This window comes from Primulina huaijiensis, chromosome 16 (assembly GCF_012295235.1).
Source record: "Primulina huaijiensis isolate GDHJ02 chromosome 16, ASM1229523v2, whole genome shotgun sequence".
Lineage (NCBI taxonomy): Eukaryota > Viridiplantae > Streptophyta > Magnoliopsida > Lamiales > Gesneriaceae > Primulina > Primulina huaijiensis.
The window spans coordinates 14815867-14836733 of NC_133321.1; the positions used below are offsets into that span (position 1 = coordinate 14815867).

At 38.7% G+C, this 20867-nt stretch overlaps 1 protein-coding gene across 2 annotated transcripts; it reads right to left on the reverse strand.

Annotated features, from left to right (window-relative positions):
- Window positions 1-115: 115 nt before the first annotated feature.
- On the reverse strand, window positions 116-20836 carry LOC140961418 (uncharacterized). Of its 2 annotated transcripts, XR_012172344.1 has the most exons (12): window positions 20452-20836; window positions 20221-20368; window positions 19676-19793; window positions 19170-19266; window positions 18151-18257; window positions 17084-17206; window positions 16727-16880; window positions 15932-15992; window positions 15450-15832; window positions 1837-3439; window positions 650-1031; window positions 116-333 (listed from the first exon to the last, which is right to left on the reverse strand). XR_012172344.1 is itself a non-coding variant. In XM_073419919.1 (11 exons), the coding sequence occupies exons 2-11, from the start codon at window positions 20346-20348 to the stop codon at window positions 785-787; spliced, it is 3021 nt and encodes a 1006-aa protein (XP_073276020.1). In that variant the 5' UTR covers window positions 20349-20370; window positions 20452-20836; the 3' UTR covers window positions 346-784. The 2 variants fall into 2 exon arrangements, 1 of the variants encoding a protein (XP_073276020.1); XM_073419919.1 differs by lacking the exon at window positions 116-333 and having other exon boundaries at window positions 346-1031; window positions 20221-20370.
- Window positions 20837-20867: the final 31 nt, after the last annotated feature.

Here is a 20867-nt window from a genome sequence, read left to right on the forward strand (position 1 = left end):
GTCACAAAGCATTTAAAGTCTATTTCCGAAACATACCCGCAGGAATAAAAGATCGTGCATGGAATGTATCCATGAAGATAAAAAAAAATAAAAAAAAATATAAAAATAACAGAATAAATCTAATCAATAAGAAAACTGCTTTCGTATTTGATTTTCTGATAATAGCGGTTCATATACAATTTTTGGTTCAGGAAATACTATAATAACAATGAATTGGGACAACAAAATGAATCACTACAGATATGGCACACATCTAAAAAATTTTAAATGTTTGGCACTGGTGAGAAATGACCTGTCGCGACTGTATGCTGGACAAGAAATTATGAGTGAATCCTGCAAAAAAAATAAAAAACAAAAAGGAAAATAGAATTGATGAGAGAAAAAATGAACAACAAGAAACTGGATTCCCCATTTACAAACCAATCCAAATAGAATGAGAAAGGGTGAAAATTATTTACAGCATTCAAAACATTAACAGATAGAGACATGAGAGGAATAAAAAATTATTCGGTTGTCAGATTCTGAACTTTTGACACGTTTAGTCACGGCATGTAAAAATGTTGCGAGTGCAAAGGATCAACATTCGAGTTATATTACACAAGAAGCCCTGAAAGTAGAAGATAATTGTCAACAAAAAATTAGCTTTTACCTCAAGAGCTATCATGCCTTGATCAAATGATGAATCGAGATCAAAAGAACACCAACCACAAACACTAATAAGATGCAGATAACTTAGTTCCAGTACGAGTTCCAAGGAGAGAAGCATCCTCAGAATGATAAGTTTTCATTCGCCAGCCAAAAAAGCAGATGCTGCTGAAGCCTCAGCGATTAATGATACAGGTTGATTAGCCTGCAGGCAAGCTCCTATCTCGAAAGGACACAACACAGATCCATCGAAAAGAAGATTTACACCGGGTAGAGTTACTTCTTTGCTGTCAGAATCATCTGATTCACCTTTTGCTGTACCCAAAGAAAGAGAGTCTTCAACAGGCCTAGTAGCGGTCTCATATATAGGAGTTAATGCATAAGATCTGCAAAATCATGAAGATCAAATGGTTATTTAAGAAATGAACGTTTCCGCGACATCTATTCAATTAGGTCAAACCCCAATCAGTGTTGAGATAGAGTCAAATTTCAAAACTGAAAATCCCATATCGGGAACAAAATATATCAACAAGAGTCTCAAAACCATATTTTTTTATTTAAAATTTGGAGATAATGTGAACAAAAAACTTGATGAACGATTAGAATGCTACAGAGAAGAAATAATTTTTCAACTAAATGTGAACTAGTCTGGATTAATTTTGGAGAACACCAAAAAATGGCTCATTCTCTCAATGAAAAAAGAACAGAATTTGTCAGTGTGAAAGTGCATTACAGGCTCTTATTTATAGACGCTAGAAAATGATAATGGATCACCCAAACCAAGCAGGAAATGCATCATTTAGAAAAGAAACTATAGGCTAAATATATTTTTTGTTTTTTCAACCACCAAACACATCTGACTTTGAATGATTATAACAACTAAAAAGTAGCTTTTGTACTGCATTTCCTCTAAGTTTGATTGAGATTTTAATGCACGGTGATTTGAATTTGCAACAGCATAAACTATCTTGCTTTTGCTCCCATCTAACGATAATTAATAAGGAAAGAAACAGAATATAAAGAATACAATCAACTGAACACCAATACATGTTTGAGATGACGACACGCACACACACAGAGGGGGAGAGAGAGATGAAAACAGAACAGTAATTTTAGTAATATTTCAAGAACCTTTAAAAAAAGCCTGAACCACACATAAACATAGAGGACATATCCAATTAGGAGACACACCTTAGGATTTTACCATCAAAGCTCAAAACTTCTGTCTGACCACGCTGTCGGTTAGCGAGTTTTAATCTCTGATGCTCACTCAAGGCTCCTGATATAGGAGAAGAAGGATCTGAAAGGGGGTTCCATCTTCCACTTGCATAAGTCATCAGTTGTCTAGACAACCTTTTTTCCTTAGGTTGCTCTTTCTGGTAAAGAACTTTTGCAGTTGGGCCCGTTGCTTGGTACTCTGAACAAACATTACGTAGCCTGCTTCTTAAGTCTTGCATTGCATCATTATGATCGTTGAGTAAATCTGTCTGAAGTAACTCTGAAGAAACCACTCTTTTACATATACTGTTGCATAATACGGGACTAAAAAGTGGGATACCAAATTCGACACTCAATGGAACCCATTCATACTTGCCATCGTCGACTGAAAAGGTTTCTGATCCTGTCTCTTTAAACAGCCTTAATAAGCGAATATAACCAATAGTCCATAGATTTATTTTATTTGAAATGTCCTGCAGCAGCAAGTTTAACTTTGAACTTTCTTCTATGCGTAGTCCCAGTTCCTCCCCAATACAAGCTATTGAACCGTCGGAGTTCTTCAAAGGCAATGGGACATCTCGAGTTACTATTTTCCCTGCATCATCAAGATCATGTCTACTAAGAGGTTGGACCAGTACGGCAGAGAACTTAAGAAGTGAATTCAAACAATGCAAAAGTATGCTTCCTTTAACTAAATTCCCTTCAAACTTTCCTCCCAATCCCCCAACTGTTGAACCATCCCATGACCATACAATGGCTTTCTCACAACCAGCCAATGGTGCAGGAAGCAGCCTTAGACATTGTCCTTTGATCAGAACAACAGAAAGAGGTCCACTGGAGACAGCTGAATACAGGACCAATTTCATCCATGGAGTCATAGAAGACTGAGATGGAGGACCAAAATGAATGGGGCCCTTGGATCCTGGCAAAATAGAAGAATGAGGAAGCGGAATCATGGACATAATAATGTCATAGTTACGGATGAATAGGCGATCCAAAGTTGCTGGAGCCAGAGCAGCCAAGCTTTCACAACGGAGAATATCAACTCGGTATTTCCTCTGCTTCCTCATCTTTCTTCCCATACTAAAACCTTCAGCAGAATCAGATTTTAGATCAAGCTCATAACTAAGGCCCGATTTAGAATCATCATCCAAAGAATTTGCTCTATCCGATAGAGTGGTAGAGCAAATTTCATCACTGGTACCCCCGGTTAAAGGGCCAGCAGAACCACTACCCTCCGAGATTATAGGATGCACATAATCCTCGGCTTTGAAATCAGACTCTTTTGGACCTGACTCTGTGGACTTGCTAACATAAAAAACATCGGTTATAACAGAATCCTTCTCCTCGTTGCTCACAGATATTGACCTAATACTGTCTCTTCCTTCTGCAAAAACCCCACCTGAAGTTAGGCATTCCAGGACACATCTGAGACTGAAGGCGTGATTAGCGAATTCCTGCAACTCTCCTTCAAATTTGGTCCCCTCTAAAGTGATTAGATCTCTGCAAAGATCTGCAATGCTAGCATGACCTAGTTTCCCAGCTTCATACAGTGTGACGGCATGAGATTTTAGACCTGCAATAGGGAATAACCACAATTATGATGTAGATTCTATGCATAGCCCCTGCAGGAGTAGATACTTTTGTTGAACAAAATATCTCATCTTAACCAACATATCTCATCTTATCTTTTATTAGTTCCTAGGATCTTTTATTATGTTATCTTTGTATTTTAAATTCCTAGGATTGGTTTATCTTATCGCTTTGTTTCTTTATTTAAACATTGTAACCTAATCACTTTGAGAATAAGAATTACGGTGCATGTTTCCACCGATCCCTCCATCTATCTCTGTTCGATTTCATGGTATCAGAGCCATCGGATTATAGATGACCAAACACGGCATGGCAACTCCAAAAATATCCCTGCCACCAGAATCCAATCCCTCGGCAATTGATTTTCCGTCGGTACCAATCACTTGTCATCGATTGAATGGCAAGAATTATTTACAGTGGTCTCAATCTGTCAGACTCTTTATCTGTGGCCGTGGGAAAGATGGTTTCTTGTCTGGTGAAGCACTATGTCCAGCCTCTGAGGATCCGAAATCTCGGATGTGGAATTCAGAGAATTGCATGGTTATGTCATGGTTAATAAATTCCATGACAACCGAGATAGGAGAGAATTTCCTCCTCTATAGCAGTGCCAAGGAAATTTGGGACGCTGCAAGAGATACATACTCCAGCAAAGATAATACCTCCGAATTATTTGCTATTGAATGCCGGTTGCAAGATCTCCGCCAAGGCGAGTCTTCGGTCACTGATTTCTTCAACACTCTTACTCGTCTATGGCAGCAATTAGATCTCTTCGAAGTACATGAGTGGGAGTGTCCAGCAGATGGTGACCGATTTCGTGGTTTTGTTGAGCAGCGGCGGATATTCAGATTTCTGTCTGGCCTCAACCCATCACTCGACGACGTACGGGGGAGAATTCTGGGCACTAAACCTTTACCAAGCCTTCGAGGTGTTTTTTCTGTTGTTCGGCATGAAGAAAGCCGTCGGAAGATTATGTTGACAACGGCAGATTTTCCTTCCTCTGTGGACGCATCTGCCTTGGCTGCCCAACATCGCTTCCCTCCACCAAGCGATGACTCTACTGGTGGTATGCGCATGATTCCAAATTCACCCGGCAATGGCCAGTCCAAGCAAAGTCGTCCATGGTGTCCAAAATGCCGAAAATCTACACATACACTGGATACATGCTGGAAAATTCATGGGAAGCCTGCCGATTGGAAACCAGCAAGAGAACGACGTGCGAACACAGCTGCTGTTGATCCTCCAACTTCAGAGCAACAACCCTTCACAAAGGAGCAACTTGATGCTCTCCAGAAGTTGTTTGGACAGCCTTCTAACACACCCATTCCGTCTCTCAGCAGCACTGGTAATATGGCCCATTCAGGTATTGCCTCATTTACATCTTCACAGCATGATATGTCATCCTGTTGGATAATTGACTCGGGCGCATCTGACCATATGACTGGGTGCCTCAACTACTTTCATAATTTCCAGCAGTGCAACGCCCCTAACACAGTACGAATAGCCAATGGTTCTCTATCCACCGTGACTGGTTGTGGCTCCATTCAATTAACTAAGGATATATGTCTTCATTCAGTTTTGTTTGTACCCGATCTTGCTTGTAATTTACTGTCTGTTAGTAAATTGAATCATGAGCTTGGCTGCCTGACTAAGTTTTTGGGTAATTCTTGTGTGTTCCAGGATGTGACATCGGGGAAGACGATTGGCAGTGCTGAACTTTCTGGGGGATTGTACATTCTCAAGACTGATGCGGCCTTGGACCAACCATCTGCCTCACAATCAGTACCTCACTCTGTTTCTGTTTCTGTTTCTGCTTTAAGTTCTAATAAGATCAAGGATATTGTTTTATGGCACTACCGTTTAGGTCATCCAAATCCATTGTATCTTCAGAAATTGTTTCCGGATTTATTTCGTAATAAAATATCGATTTCATTTAATTGTGATATATATCAGTTTTCAAAACACACTCGCACAACTTTTACACCCAATTGTTATAAACCATCTTCGCCATTCTCGCTTATCCATAGTGATATTTGGGGGCCATCCAACAACCCCAACCTTAACGGGACTCGTTGGTTTATCTTATTTATTGATGATCACACACGACTATCGTGGGTCTTCCTCATGAAAAATAAATCCGAAATTACTCAGATCTTTAAACATTTCCATTCAATGATCATAACCCAATTTTCGTCTCATATTCGTGTGCTACGCACTGATAGGGCCCGTGATTATTTCAACTCTGTGCTGGGGAGTTATCTGCAATCACATGGGATTATTCACCAAAGCTCGTGTGTGTATACCCCTCAACAAAACGGAGTCTCTGAGCGAAAAAATCGCCATCTTCTTGAGGTTGCCCGTGCATTACTCTTTACCTCAAATGTTCCTAATTACCATTGGGGTGATGCGATATTAACTGCCACTTATCTCATAAATAGAATGCCCTCAAGGATACTGCAATTTAAAACTCCCATCCAGACCCTCCTAGAAACTTATCCTTCTCCTCATTTAATCCATGATATTCCTCTTAAAGTGTTTGGTTGTTCGGCCTTTGTCCACATACACTCACATCACCGTAATAAACTTGAACCTCGTGCTATCAAATGCATCTTTCTTGGCTATTCTCCACGCCAGAAAGGGTACAAATGCTATTCACCCGCCACGAAACAATACTACACTTCTATGGATGTCACGTTCTTTGAATCTCAGCCATTCTACCCCGGCTCTTCCTTTCAGGGGGAGTCAACCATCAATGAACAAAGCAGTTGGGAACCCACATTCCCATCCATCCCTCATATAGAGCATCTCACATCTATTACTACACCAATAGACTCACCTCCGGATCAACCAATAGACTCACCTCCGGATCATAGAAAACTTAACCTCCATGAGCCAATTCACACATATTCTCGTAGAAAGCATCATCAAGAGACTATACAAATGCCCGCACAAATTCAGGCTGCTGATGACATCTCCCCAATGATAAATCCAGGTACACACTCACAAGAATTAACCCTTACTGATACTCATGTGATGAACAACAGTGAGCTTGTTGATAATTTTGATGAAAGGCCTATTGCACTACGAAAAGGAACTCGATCATGCACACAACATCCTATAGGCAACTTCGTCTCATTTAAGCGTTTTTCACCTGCATATTGTGCCTTTCTTTCCAATCTAGATCAGGTTCAGATTCCCTCCACTATAGAAGATGCCTTAAATGATCCAAAATGGAAAATTGCTGTCTTTGATGAAATAATGGCATTAGAAAAGAACAACACATGGGACATCACTAATCTTCCATCAGGAAAAAAACCGGTTGGGTGCAAGTGGATTTTCACAGTCAAACATAAATCTGATGGGAGTATAGAACGATTAAAAGCTCGACTTGTAGCCAAGGGATATACTCAGTCATACGGCATCGACTACCAAGAAACATTTGCTCCTGTTGCTAGACTTAACACTGTCCGAGTCCTCCTATCACTCGCTGTTAACCTTGACTGGCCATTGTACCAACTTGATGTCAAAAATGCATTTCTTAATGGTGATCTTGAGGAAGAAGTCTTCATGAAAATACCTCCTGGCTTTGAATCTCACATACCAGTTAACAAGGTGTGCAGGTTGCGGAAGTCCCTGTATGGACTCAAACAATCTCCTAGAGCTTGGTTTTATCGATTCATGAAAGTGTTAAAAAACGATGGCTACTCTCAATGTCAGACCGATCACACCTTATTTGTGAAACACTCTGGGGAAGGTAAAAGTTCAATTCTTATTGTTTATGTGGATGACATTGTACTAACAGGGAATCATAAAGAAGAAATCAATCGTGTGAAACTCCTCCTCAGTAGGGAATTTGAGATGAAAGACCTCGGACATCTCAAATACTTTCTAGGGATGGAAGTAGCCAGATCTTCTGATGGAATATTTATTTCTCAACGCAAATATGTTACTGATCTTCTGAAAGAATCAGGAATGTTAGGGTGTAAGCCTACAGACACTCCGATGGATCCGAATGTCAAACTTGGTGACAAAGGGGACGATCTCTTAGTAGACAAAGGAAGATATCAAAGACTAGTGGGAAAATTAATATATCTGGCACATACACGACCAGATATTGGATTTGTGGTTAGTGTTATCAGTCAATTCATGAACAAACCAACCGAGGAACATATGGCTGCTGCATATCGAGTATTGAGGTACCTCAAAGGGTCCGCTGGTAAAGGAATCCTATTTAGCAAGACTACCGACCGAAGAACTAGGGTATACAGCGATGCTGATTGGGCTGGATCCACNCGGTACACCATGATAGGACGAAACATGTTGAGGTAGACCGTCACTTCATTAGCGAAAAAATTGAAGATGGGATTATTACTGTCGCCTACGTTCCTTCTCAACTTCAACTAGCTGACATACTGACAAAGGCTATGTTCCGTCCCACATTTGCTGAATTATCTTCCAAGCTGGGAATGATAAATCTATACGACCCACCTTGAGGGGGAGTGTTGAACAAAATATCTCATCTTAACCAACATATCTCATCTTATCTTTTATTAGTTCCTAGGATCTTTTATTATGTTATCTTTGTATTTTAAATTCCTAGGATTGGTTTATCTTATCGCTTTGTTTCTTTATTTAAACATTGTAACCTAATCACTTTGAGAATAAGAATTACGGTGCATGTTTCCACCGATCCCTCCATCTCTCTCTGTTCGATTTCAACTTTCTACCAGAATGCTCAAAGAAATTAATAAACTGGTGCATACATTTATTAAAAAAATGTAATGCGGAAAGGACAAGACAAGAGAAAGTTGATTATGAGTACTTAAAGTGAACCTCGCTGACAAGCCTGAGAGAAATGAAATAGTCATATCCCTGTTATCCCGTCGCCCCAGGCTCTTTTGATGAGAAGGAAAAATGAGATACAACATAAACCCTGTATTTAGTCTACTTATCCCTTACTTCACAGCACTAATTCTTTAAAACATCCATTCGTGTGATTCTGAATGTTCCTCTTTCATCAGTTTATAACCCTCTCTTTCTAATAATGAAGAATCCAATTCATCTTTCAAAATAATTCCAACATTTACTCTGCAAAAGATAATAGATCTTTCTACAAATTAATCCGGATTATATCGACTGAAATGTGCAACAGAGATGCTAAAAACTACATTCAAGTTGAAGAGCATTAACACATTATTTGCCTATGTTTTATGATAAGATTTTCCCAAATACTCTTCTCATAACGAGGGGATTTTATAGTGATTTTATGATGATAAAGAAAATTCTTCGATTCAGCAATAATGCAGATGGAAAAGCTATACTTTGCAAGTCCTACACACAGATAAGATCACATTACTATAATGTACACTTAAATATTTTTTTTTTTGATAGGAAACTAATTTTATTATAATAATATGATGTTACACAATTTCCGCGGATAAGAAATCCGCAGTTACAGTACAAGAAATTTAATTGTACCCAAAGCTAAATTACATCAACTTTGTACCCTCACTAATCATATTCTGTATGACTTAAAAGCAAGAATATCACAAGCAAATTAATTTCCAGTCCCTAACCAACTCAGAGATCCCTAGATGACTGTGCTCTTTCAAGTTTGTTGACCAAGCTGCAATTCTGAATTTAATTTTGTCTCATACTTGATCGACGGAATCCGCAACATCATCGAATATTCTTTTGTTCCTTTCCAACCACAGGGACCAAAATACGTAATGAATTATCAAATACCAGAATTTGCCGAATTTTTTGTGTATTTGATGTTCGATTCCCGAAAAGAAAAGATCTCTTGCTTGTCTCGGAGCGACCCACTGAATGCCCATCTCATGTAAAACTCTGGACCAAATACCCATAGAAAATGGACAATGCAAGAGCAAATGATCCTGATCCTCGTCCTTATTTCTGCATAAGCAACACCACTGCGGGCTCAAAAAACAATTCTTCCACCTTCTTTGCACGGAGTCGCACGTAGGAAGTTTTCCCAAGGCCACGATCCACGAGAAAATTTTTATCTTTTGTGGGACTTGTATTTTCCAGATATTATTAAAACAAGTGAAAAAATGTGAATTGGGCAAACTGAAGAAAGAGTTATAAAAGGAACTAACAGAAAACAACCCTGAAGGATCTCCCAACCAGACTCTGTAATCCTCAATTCCCATCTGCAATCTTACGCTCTGTAAAACACCCATCAAAATGATAAATTCCCCAAACTCACTCTCCGTAAGGTCTCTTCTAAACCTCACATCCCAAATGATAGACTCACTACCCCCAGTATTGACATCAGCTAAGAAATGACTGATAGGTTTATTGACAGAAACCGAAATACGGAATAAAGAAGGAAATCTAATTCTAAACGAGACATCTCCCTCCCAAATATCCTCCCAAAAACGAATTAGATTATCCTGCTTAGGCACCCCCCTAACAAGTTGATGGAAAGCCTGGTAAGACCGAGAGATGAACTTCCAAGGACTTCTGAATGTCGCTGTCTCCGCCAACCCCAAATCCCATCCATTTTCCTGTATCCCGTAAATGCTCTTGATAATTTTCTTCCACATCGACCCCCTTTCCACTGACCCTTTCCACCACCATTTTCCAAGCAATGCCTTATTTCTGAGACATATATCCCCCAGCCCTAGACCGCCTTTATCTTTAGGTTTACACACTTGCTTCCAACCGACCACATGACAATGTTTTTCCCCGTCATCTCCGTCCCAAAAAAAGTCCCTCATCATTTGCTCCATCATTGTAGCCACCTTTACTGGAAAACTTTGAAAAGTGACATGTAATAGGATGGCATTGCACAAAGCAAGGCTTTAATCAAAATGAGTCGCCCTCCCCTCGATAGGAATGATTTTTTCCAACTTGCTAATTTCTTGTACATTTTTGATAGAACAGGTACCCAGAATTCCATTTTTGTGGGATTACCTCCCAATGGAACCCCGAGATACTTGATAGGCCAACTCTCCTTTTTGCACCCAAAAGACATCGCCAACTCATTAACTTCGTCTTCCGAGCAGTTCAAACCCAACACCAAACTTTTTCCCAAATTAATTTTCAACCCAGAATGTCTGCCAAACAGTTTGATTATGTCCATTAATGCCAACACATCATTTTTCGTTTTTGCGAATAACAAAGTATCATCCGCAAATTGTAAGTGCGAAATTTCGAGATTCTCTTTCCCTACTTCAAGCCTCTTTAGTTCATTGTCCTCCCTTGACTTGTCAATCATCCTCCGCAATGCATCAACAACTATATTGAATAGAAACGGTGATAGAGGATCCCCTTGTCTTAAACCTCTCTCCCCTTTTATTTTCCCACATGGTCTTCCATTAATAAAGATCGAGAACGATACATTAGAAACACATCCTTTTATCCACCTTCTCCATCTCTCCCCAAAACCTTTCATGCGAAGCACGTAATCTAGAAATCGAAAATCAACATTATCATAAGCCTTTTCAAAATCTATTTTGAGCACCAATCCTTTCTTTTTCTTGCGCCGATATTCTTCCACAATCTCATTTGCTATGAGACAACAATCCAATATCTGTCTACCCTTAATAAACGCGCATTGATTCTCCGCAACGGTTTTACTCAAAACTTTTTTCATTCTATTTGTCAACACCTTAGCCAATATCTTATACAAACTCGAAGTCAAACTGATTAGTCTATAGTCTTTGATCTTTCTCGCATCGATTTTCTTCGGGATAAGACAGATGTACGTCTCATTTGTAATTCCATTTACAAACCCAGTCTCGAAAAATTCAGCAAACACTTTCATCAAATCCACTTTCATTGTCTCCCAATTACCTTGGAAAAAAGCCATTGTGAACCCATCCGGCCCTGGAGCTTTTAAACCATTACTGTCATAAACCGCTTTTTTAATCTCCTCCTCATCGAAAGGTTTTTCCAATTCCTCTGCGTCAACATTCTGTATAGGACACCAATTCAAACCATTAAGACTCCTCGCTACTTCATCAACACTCCTTCCGTTATCTTCCGATTTCCTAAACAAGTACCCATAGAATTTTAAAATCTCATGTTCGATTTGTTGTTCTAGTTCCACCTTGTCTATCAATGATTTGTTCCTTCTGTGAGTTAGTAATGAGTGAAAGAATTTGGAGTTTTGGTCCCCTTCTTTGAGCCACATGACTTTGGCTTTTTGACTTTGAATCTGAAAATTTCTGAAAGACAATGTTTCCAGCTCACACCTCAATTCACTTCTTTCTTGATTTAGCTCATCCGACCAAAAACCAGCTGCCTCAATTCCATCCAACCGCTTAATCTTATTGCTCAACTCTTGGAATCTGACACCCACGTCTCCAAACACTTCCTTGTTCCAAATAGAAACTTTTTTCTTGGTATACTTCAGCTTTTGCATGAATTTGTACCCTTCCCACCCCTGAAAATCCCCGTTCGCCCACCATGTCCTCACTTGTTCTTTGAAGTCTCTATGTGACAACCAAGCATTTTCAAATCTAAAAGGAGTGGGGCCCCATTTCAGCATAGTTGTATCAAACAATACTGGGAAGTGGTCAGACGTAATTCTTGGCAACACCGTTTGTCTAACTGTGGGAAATAAATTACTCCAACCCCCCGAGTAAAAGAATCTATCCAAACGACAACAAATCGGCACCGTTCTAAAATTTGACCACGTGAACTTGGCATTCAGAAGTGGTGGGTCATGGAGTTCCAATTCTTCTACCAAACCATCAAAACAGGACATGCTTGTACTTACTGATTGGCTATTCATTTTTTCCCCCAAATTCCTTACTACATTGAAGTCCCCACCCAGACACCAATTATTTCCACAGATCGTTTTCAAGCCCGCCAATTCATCCAAGAACAATTCTCTCATTCTTGGTCTAACCGGTCCGTAAATGGCGGAAAAACACCAAGTTGTCCCATCCTTCCGATTAATTTCAATTGATACTGAGAATTCCCCACTCAAATTATTAGTGACTATAACCTCACGGGGATCCCACATGACAAGGATTCCCCCTGAGGTTCCAACCGATGGCAAACACACCCAATCCACAAATCTTGATTTCCACACACTGGCAACAAATTTTTTATCCACCTTTTCTCGTTTTGTTTCTAAAAGAACCACAATATCCGGTTTTGATTGTCGAATAAACGTCTTAACCAATTGTCTTCTTCTCACTGCCCCTCCACCTCTTATATTCCAAGAGAACAATTTCATTAGAACATGCATGATCCCTTTGAATTAGAACCTCTATCATAAATAATGCCACAAGTGGTACTGAAGTTGTACCCTTTCGGACATTTTTCATCTCTGTCATTACCATCCACCTTAGTAACCTTACCAACAATTTTCTCCTCCACATCCCCTGTAGTTATATCTCTGTCACAACCAGGCTGTCCATCAACCCATCCTATCCCCCCTCCTAAAAAACCACTACACAAACCAAAAGCTGAGAAGGATGATGGTAGAATGGAGTTACGCGAGAAAGAATGGAAGATTGAATACCTTTAAATACCTGTCCCACGAAAGGTTTTGAATTTTCTGGTAGATGATGACGTGAGTTGTTTCCGTTCGTCGGTGAGAAAAGCCCGTCCAAAGCTACTGGTTCTTCTTGAGCTGTATCAAAATATTCATCTCTGACTGAACTGTTGCTTTCGGATTCCGAATAATTAAACTCCGCGTCTTGCAATTCATCTTGAGAATCTTCAATGTCCAACTCCTCTAAATCTTCCGAGTGGACATCCTCAATGTTTCTGTGCATCCCCCGGAAAATGAAATTTGTTGTTGAATTCCCCCATAAGACTTGTGGTTCCTTTCCAGTGACATCACTTTTCATTTTACTTCTTCTGCAGTATGTTATCCAGCTCTTATTATCTTTTGTGCCATTCCTCTCTAGTTCACCTGTGGTACCCTAGCCCTCATCCTGCTTATTATTCATGGAATCAATGGAAGATCTCCTGAATTTTGTTGCGTCTTTTGGATCAATTTTGCTCAGTATCTTGATCACTTTTCCACTATGTGAGTGATTCGCGGACCCTTGTTTTTTTCCAATCTTATTTGGTTGCCCATTTGATTTGTCGGACCCGCTTGACTCTACCAACTTCTGTACTGATGTTTCTGTTCCACCTCTTTCTCTTGAGTCTTTGCTATTTGTTTCTTGGCCATGTAATACCTCCTGTATTGACTTTCCATCAACATGCCTTCTTATGGATTCCTCCTTCGCTGACAGTGTCCTATAAATGTTGTTGTTACCCCATCCCGCCAAAATTTCCTTCCCATTGACTACCACTTGAGCATATGTCTGCCTTTCATACTGATCATAGCCCTTAGTATCAAAGGATTCAACCCTAATTCTGATGACCATATTCCTCTCTTCCAATGGAATATCCATCTTTGTTTTTATGAAACCTCCTTCAGTCCCCTTCACCTTAATCTTCGCTGCCCCGAGTACTCTGAAATGTAGAGTGTCAGCACTGATAGCCAACAATCCTCCACAATGCTCACCAATTATTTTAAATGTAGCTGGTGACCAAAGATCCCAAGGTAGTCCACTGATCCATATCCAACTATTGCAACAACTTTCTACCGACTCCATAATATTGATTTCTTGTGACCACCCTTCAAATTCCAGAATCACACCGAAATCGAAAAAACCTTTTTTCAAATTGACGTAGAAGGAGAACTCTGTTACATTAGAAGGCCACCATAAGGCTTTATTGGCTTGGAACGGAAATAGCTCAATTTTCCGATTTGTTTCTTTCCCAAGCACTCTTTCAATCAGCTCCCATGAAGAATTAACTCTACCTCTGGTGACAATGATTGCTTCATTCCATGTCTTCTTCAGTCTCCCATTATCACACTCTTCCGAAGATCTTGTCATGCCACTGTTACAATTTTTCCCCAAAGCTCTCTCTTCCTGTTGATTTATCTTAGGCATTACCTGGCCAACTCCTTGAGCACGACTAAGAGTTGTAATCCTCCTCTGATAATTCCCTGTCAACAGCTTATCCAATGCATCTAAAATTTTACGCCACCCCTCTGAATTGAGCCCGCTTGGTACAATTGTAGTCTGTCTTCTACCCTGCTTGTTATATTTGGACAACTCTATAAATAGTCCACGATTGTTACCGAAAACCTGGGTTGTAAAGACTGCGTTCTTTCCTCTATACCGATGGAAATCCGATCTTGGTCGGTTCGAGACAAGGTAATCTTTAAACCTCTGGCAGATCCAGCCCGCCTCCTCGTAATCAAAGTCCAGCATGTAGCTCTTTTTCCGGGTACTCTCAGACCACCAAATCGAACGACCCACAGTCCCTACCCTCAAGGAGAATATTTTGAACTCAATCTGAACCTTTTCTTCCCGGATTCGAAGCTTAGGACCAGGTAGAAAATACCCCCGATTCCCTATGTAACTCGAATTCATATCAGTACCGATTCTAGTAATATAAGACGCCTGAGACTAAAGAACACAATGATACCGAAACGACGAAATCAACAGATGAAACCTAACTTAGAAGACCCGAGAAAGAAAAGAAAAACGAAAGAGATGCCGGCGACCGCTCGCCGGTGCCGATCGACAAATAATATCGATCGACGAAGAAGGAAAATCGATGGGTTTAGAAAGGAATTTGGGTGAGAGCGATGAAACGGGAAGCAAACATGAGAGAGAGCATTTTTCAAAAAAATTCTCTCTCTAGGTAGATCTACTACACTTAAATATTTCATTGGTAGGTCGGCTTTCATGTTTCCATTCAGACATTGAGAACATGAAGTTACAAAAGGAGTTCTCCAGCTCATTTCCAACCGTCTGAAACCTTTATTGCTTCAACTATAGAAATTGGTTACTATGACATCTTAAATTAATGTTCGATTAAGAAATGAACATTAACCAGCAGTAAAAAATGAATATAGGATTGAAATGAAAATCTACTGGGAAGGGACAGAACTGTCTATATTGAAGAATGGAGGAAAAAAGTTGAGACAATAATAGCAAACAGACCTGGAGAAACAGATCCCATCATAAGATATGATGTTATATTAGCATCAACAACAAAGGCAACACGAGAACAATCGGCAGCTGCACCATGATTTTCTGTCCCTAACATTTCGCTTTGTTGGAGGGCACTGCCATCACCGGACAAATTTGCAGATCCAACGGACGCATGTGAACCTTCTTCTTCGTCGCTGAGAATACCCTTGGGAGATCCAGGAACATTAGATTCTTGAAGAATAGAAGCAGGATCCAGAAGTTTTACTGCCCATCCAAGTCGACAAGCAAAAGATGAAGCAGCCTGTAGCTGTGAAAGATCAGCTTGTAATGTTGTTGCCAATTCTGCGACAGTAGAATTCTCACTCGACACCACAAAAACAGCATAAAGCAACCTGGATTTTAGAAACCATGACGTCCAAATGTTAAATTCTAAGGTTTGCTTTTGAAAAGATAAAAGTTAAAACAAAAGGAGGACGAGATATGTAAATTACTCTTCAATGGGATCTTCATATGACTGCTCCCTGTTTGAAACAAATCCTTCAAGCCTGGAAACTGAAACACTGAACAATATCAAAATCTTAATTCTTATAAGGCCCACTTTTAAGAACATGACACTTTATAGCATGAAATATAATTATGAAAACCTTTTTCACCCTCCGTTTTGTTTTTTTCTTTTCTGGTATTTGCTTGGTCAGTTTTATGCAATGTCCAGGGTTATGGGACTGACGATGAAAGTGAGATACTAAAACTAACCCCTCAGATTGGATACTGTATTGTTTTAGAAAGCAATTGCTATTGGAAATGGACAAGCATAAACCATAACGGGTTTCCTAAATTATCAAATAGAAAGATCTGTTTGGTTCCATGAAACGAGTTATCTGTCCAAAGACTTCCAAATGAACGAGATGAACAGGGTTAAAATAGATTATGACAGAAAGTAACATAAACAGAGGTAGGCAGAAAAATCCAATTCAGGGAATCAAGGGGGTTGCAGGAGGAGCAGTTTTTCATATTTCGTGCTGAAACATAAAAATTTCATAGACATTGCACCTAAAATTTTTCTGAGGGACAACCTCTACGTTCTGCTCCTGACTTCAAATGAATTCGATAGAGGTTATCAGGTATGTAACATAAAATTGGGTTAGCAAAGAGCTTAAAACCAGAAGAAGTTCTCGATCAATAATGTTTGTTCACATTCTTCTACTATTGCTCACTTTTCGCTGTGGAGGTGGAGAGAAATAAAATAGATTTAGAATAACTTTCTAATCATATGTACATAAAATTACCTTTGAATCGATCATCAGGATAAACAGGTACATCAAAGTAAACAAGTCCCCGTCGATATAGACCCTTGATAATTTCAGGATCAAAAAGGATGAAAGAATTCGCTTCCTCCTTACAGATTTTATCAATCGTTGCCATCTCTTCTTCTGAGAGTTTCTAGGAAAGAGGTAAAACAGAACGGAAAGACAAATATGAGAGTCTGCGTCAGTTTGATAAAACTTGAGGCAAAACTTATCCAAATATGCAATGTTTTTATAATTAATCTGTGGCAAACCCTACAATGGTATTACGAGGAATTAGTTTCCACGATGATTTAACAAAAGCAGAATATTAGAAGGAATTTATTTTAAAAATCTAACCTTGAATTCTTCCAGTGTAAAGTTGACAAGACAAACTCCCCACCATGGCTCAATAACGAAGTCAACAGGTTCTACAGGCAAAAGTTCTTTAGCTATGGACTTGTTTAGCTTCCACATAATTTTCTGGAAAACTCCAAGAAGTTAATATAAGTTACAGGTAAAAAATATTCATGTCATATACAACATATGAAACTCCGAAAGGTACAACAAGTGGCAACTATATTAATATGTTAAGGGGCTTGAGGTCCACCACTAGTTCACCTCTGGCAGCCCAACATTTAAGACATCTACAAAGTAAGCCTCTTCAACCGCCAATTTATCTTCATTCTGAATATCCAGCTAGGTACAACTTCAAGGTGAATGATTCTTGTAGGAATATTCCAGAGATTCTATTTAATTTTATTTAGTTATGTATATGATCCCAAATTAATTGTTCATTAATTTTCTGAATTTTTTATTCCACTTCATAATTTTTGGCAACGTTTGGAACAGTTCAGGTATTTATGAGGTTCAAAATTTGAGAAGATCGTTCTAGAAAACTTTGCAAACAGGAGGTTTCAAGCTCATCAATTTTCCTTCCTGATTGAGGACTCCTCCTCAGCTTCATCACTAATCCAAGCCATGCAAATAATTTAATTCTGGTAGTCCACTGCTTTGATGGGGGAAGCCAAACATTAAGAGTGATAGAAACCAATTGTCATAACAAGATGGAGCAACACGGATATCAGAATCAAACTAAATGGGAATGCTAAACCGACAACTCAATATTGACCATAAATTCAAAAAATAAAAACCTTCATTTTCTCACATTTGTAAGGGTTTGAAATCTTAATGCCTCCAGATGGTCATTGCTAAAGATCAAAGTAATGGTGTTAAGAATACCAAGAAATATGGGAAGGTGGGAAGCCTACATTGGAAGCATAAAAAGTGTATTGCAAAATTAGATCATTCAATCATGCTAAGTGAACAATAATGACTACAAGAATATTTTATAAGCTCTAGGTACCATGTGAATTGTAACTTTTAACATGTTTTTTGAACAAGCCACCAAATATGATAGAACCTACCTTAGATCTGCATTTGTTCATGATATCGATAAACTCATTTCTGCCTATTCCGGTAAGCCGCAAGGCATCAGCTGCACTAAAATTAGGGATGCTGTCATATGGTTTCTCTGCAAATATGTGGAAGGAAAAAATGATTACACATGATGAGCAGAAAGGCATGAATAGCAAGCACACAAGCTGAGTCATCAAGATTGAAATCAAGTTTGGTTGAATCATACCCCCAAGTCAGCTAGGACAATAATTATGATTTGATTTACAACAAACTCCTAAATAATCAAAAATAAAATCAGCCCTCATTTAATGAGAAAAGCAATTTCGAGTAACACTATTTCAATCAACTAACTGAAAATGGTCTCTAAAGAATGTAATATCTTTTGTTTGAAAGTCTCGCCTAATCAATAAGGAGCACCAGGTAATATTTTGAATCTTGAGTTTATAAGGCAATCATGCATTCAGATATTTCCAAAGATGTAGCTTGTTTATTATTTGTCCCACCTATCCACCGCTACATTGTGTTCATTAATAAGATAATGAGGTTCCAATAAATCTCAAAGAAAAACACAATTTTTTTTAAAACAAAACTGTTTCTTTTTTTTTTTCCCACTTACTACAGCCAATGTACTTCCATGCAGCAGGGAAATCAACTCGACTCAGCAGATGAAAGCCAGTATTATTGGAAATTTGATCAAACAAGTTTGTACGCCGTACAGTCAATCAAAAAACTAACAAGCAAAAAAGCAGAAGATGTTTCTTTGAGATTTATTGAAAGCATCTATCCTCCCGTTTTTTTTAAATAAAAAGTTTATTTTACTTACTACTCTATAGTTTTTACATGTTCTTGATCCAGATAACTAATATATGAAATTTTATGCACGATTATGAGCATTAGATGTGCCAAAATAACAAAGGATGTTTCTCGAAAACTTTTAATATCGGCACAAACTGGCTCTCTTTATGCATGATTATGAGATACGATTGCACATACTAAATCTGAGTAAATAACTTTGAGACTCTCATACCATTTCTCATAACTTCGAATATCATTTCACAGTAATATTTAAAAGGAGACACTCTCATAACACGGCAAACATACTCCGCAAGATGGTAGGGAAACAGCTGCAGAAACAATAAACAAACATGTTAAGACAATAATAAAATAAACTTCAGCTCAAGGCATAAACACCTATTGATTGTCTTTTTCATGACATGGAATCTCTAAAATGAGTCAGCTCCTTTAATATTTATAAGTGGAAACATTCACTAACAGTAAGCATTAAGCCACAGATCCTGAATTAAACAGATGTTCCATATGTCAAGTTCCACAATGTACCACCCAATTAAAGGGAGCTGCCTTGTTTCCGATTTAAATTGAAATTTCTACATTATTAGCCTATAATTTCTAAAATGCCGCACAATTCATTGGGCATTTTATCATGGAAACAGATTATCAACTTTTTCAATGCTTAAAAAATAACTAATCAGCAAAATAAAATTATGGAGTCAGGACTTTCCATCAAATACACACCGCTAGATTCTTTCGTAGATATTGCATCATGTCTTCATAGTATTCACCTTCTTTGCACACTTTTTTAGCAAAACAAGTGCTCCATACGAGTCTTTTCTTTAAGCAGTATTCGACTATCCTGCATGAGAGGAGGATGATGTATCAATGGCATTTCACTTCAGCTAAATACTATGCAATGGAAAAAATTAGATGTCTGCCCTTTCTTGCAATAAATGTTTGAATATCCGCCCTATAAATAGACAGACACCAAAAGAAAGCTTGTTTTCTAATTTTCTATCAAGAATCAAGAAATACGAAAATCATCGAAAGAGGTCAATCAATGGCCAAATCGTACTGCAGTAGATATCAAACACGTTTAAGCAAGTACACTAATAACATATCGAAACATAAATGGATGCAACAAAACAACCAAGAACACAAACCGGGCACAGCAAAAATACAAAAATGAGCTCATTAGTATCCAAATGCAAGGGAGATTTTGCAAATTTAGTTGCATGACAAAACCCAGTGTCGATAACAGAAGAGCGAAAGTGGGAGAAACGAACCTTCGATGCCATTCTTCTTTCGAATTCAAATTGGATTGAAGGCGTTTAGGAAGGTTCTCCCATTGGCATTCATCTTTTATCGCTTTTATTATCAACTGCTCCTCTATACTAACTGGCATGCGCTGCATTTTGTTTATTCCACCAAAATCTCTGCAAAATCATATACGACAACCAAATTAATGATGACTACTCAATTATAAGCCGACAAGCAGAGTAAATTCGAATAGTAACCAGAATTTGGTGACGAAATTTGTTGAAATGCTGGATCAAGCCAGGGTTTGAAAGCTGAGCAATGGAGGAAAGATCTATAGTCTGCGCGTCAATTGATCGGGAAAGCAAGCGTGAGAATTTTCCTCAAATTTATGGTTAACACAGTTGATGCACCCCGATTGAGCACTTCCGTTCGTGGTTCGATCCAATTACCTTCGAGAAAAATCAGCTGAAACCTCAAATGCAATGAAGAAGATGAACAATCTCAGACTGCGCAACATTATTAATGGAGTTGTTCAGTATTCCCAATACAGGTCAAGGAATCCGGCCTTGAATGGATCGGCTCCAATTCAAATCCGAACTCCTCGAATTGGTTTTTATTTGGATCCGATTTCTGAAGCAAGTGGCCAGTTGGGAAGAAAATGATTTAAATTTCA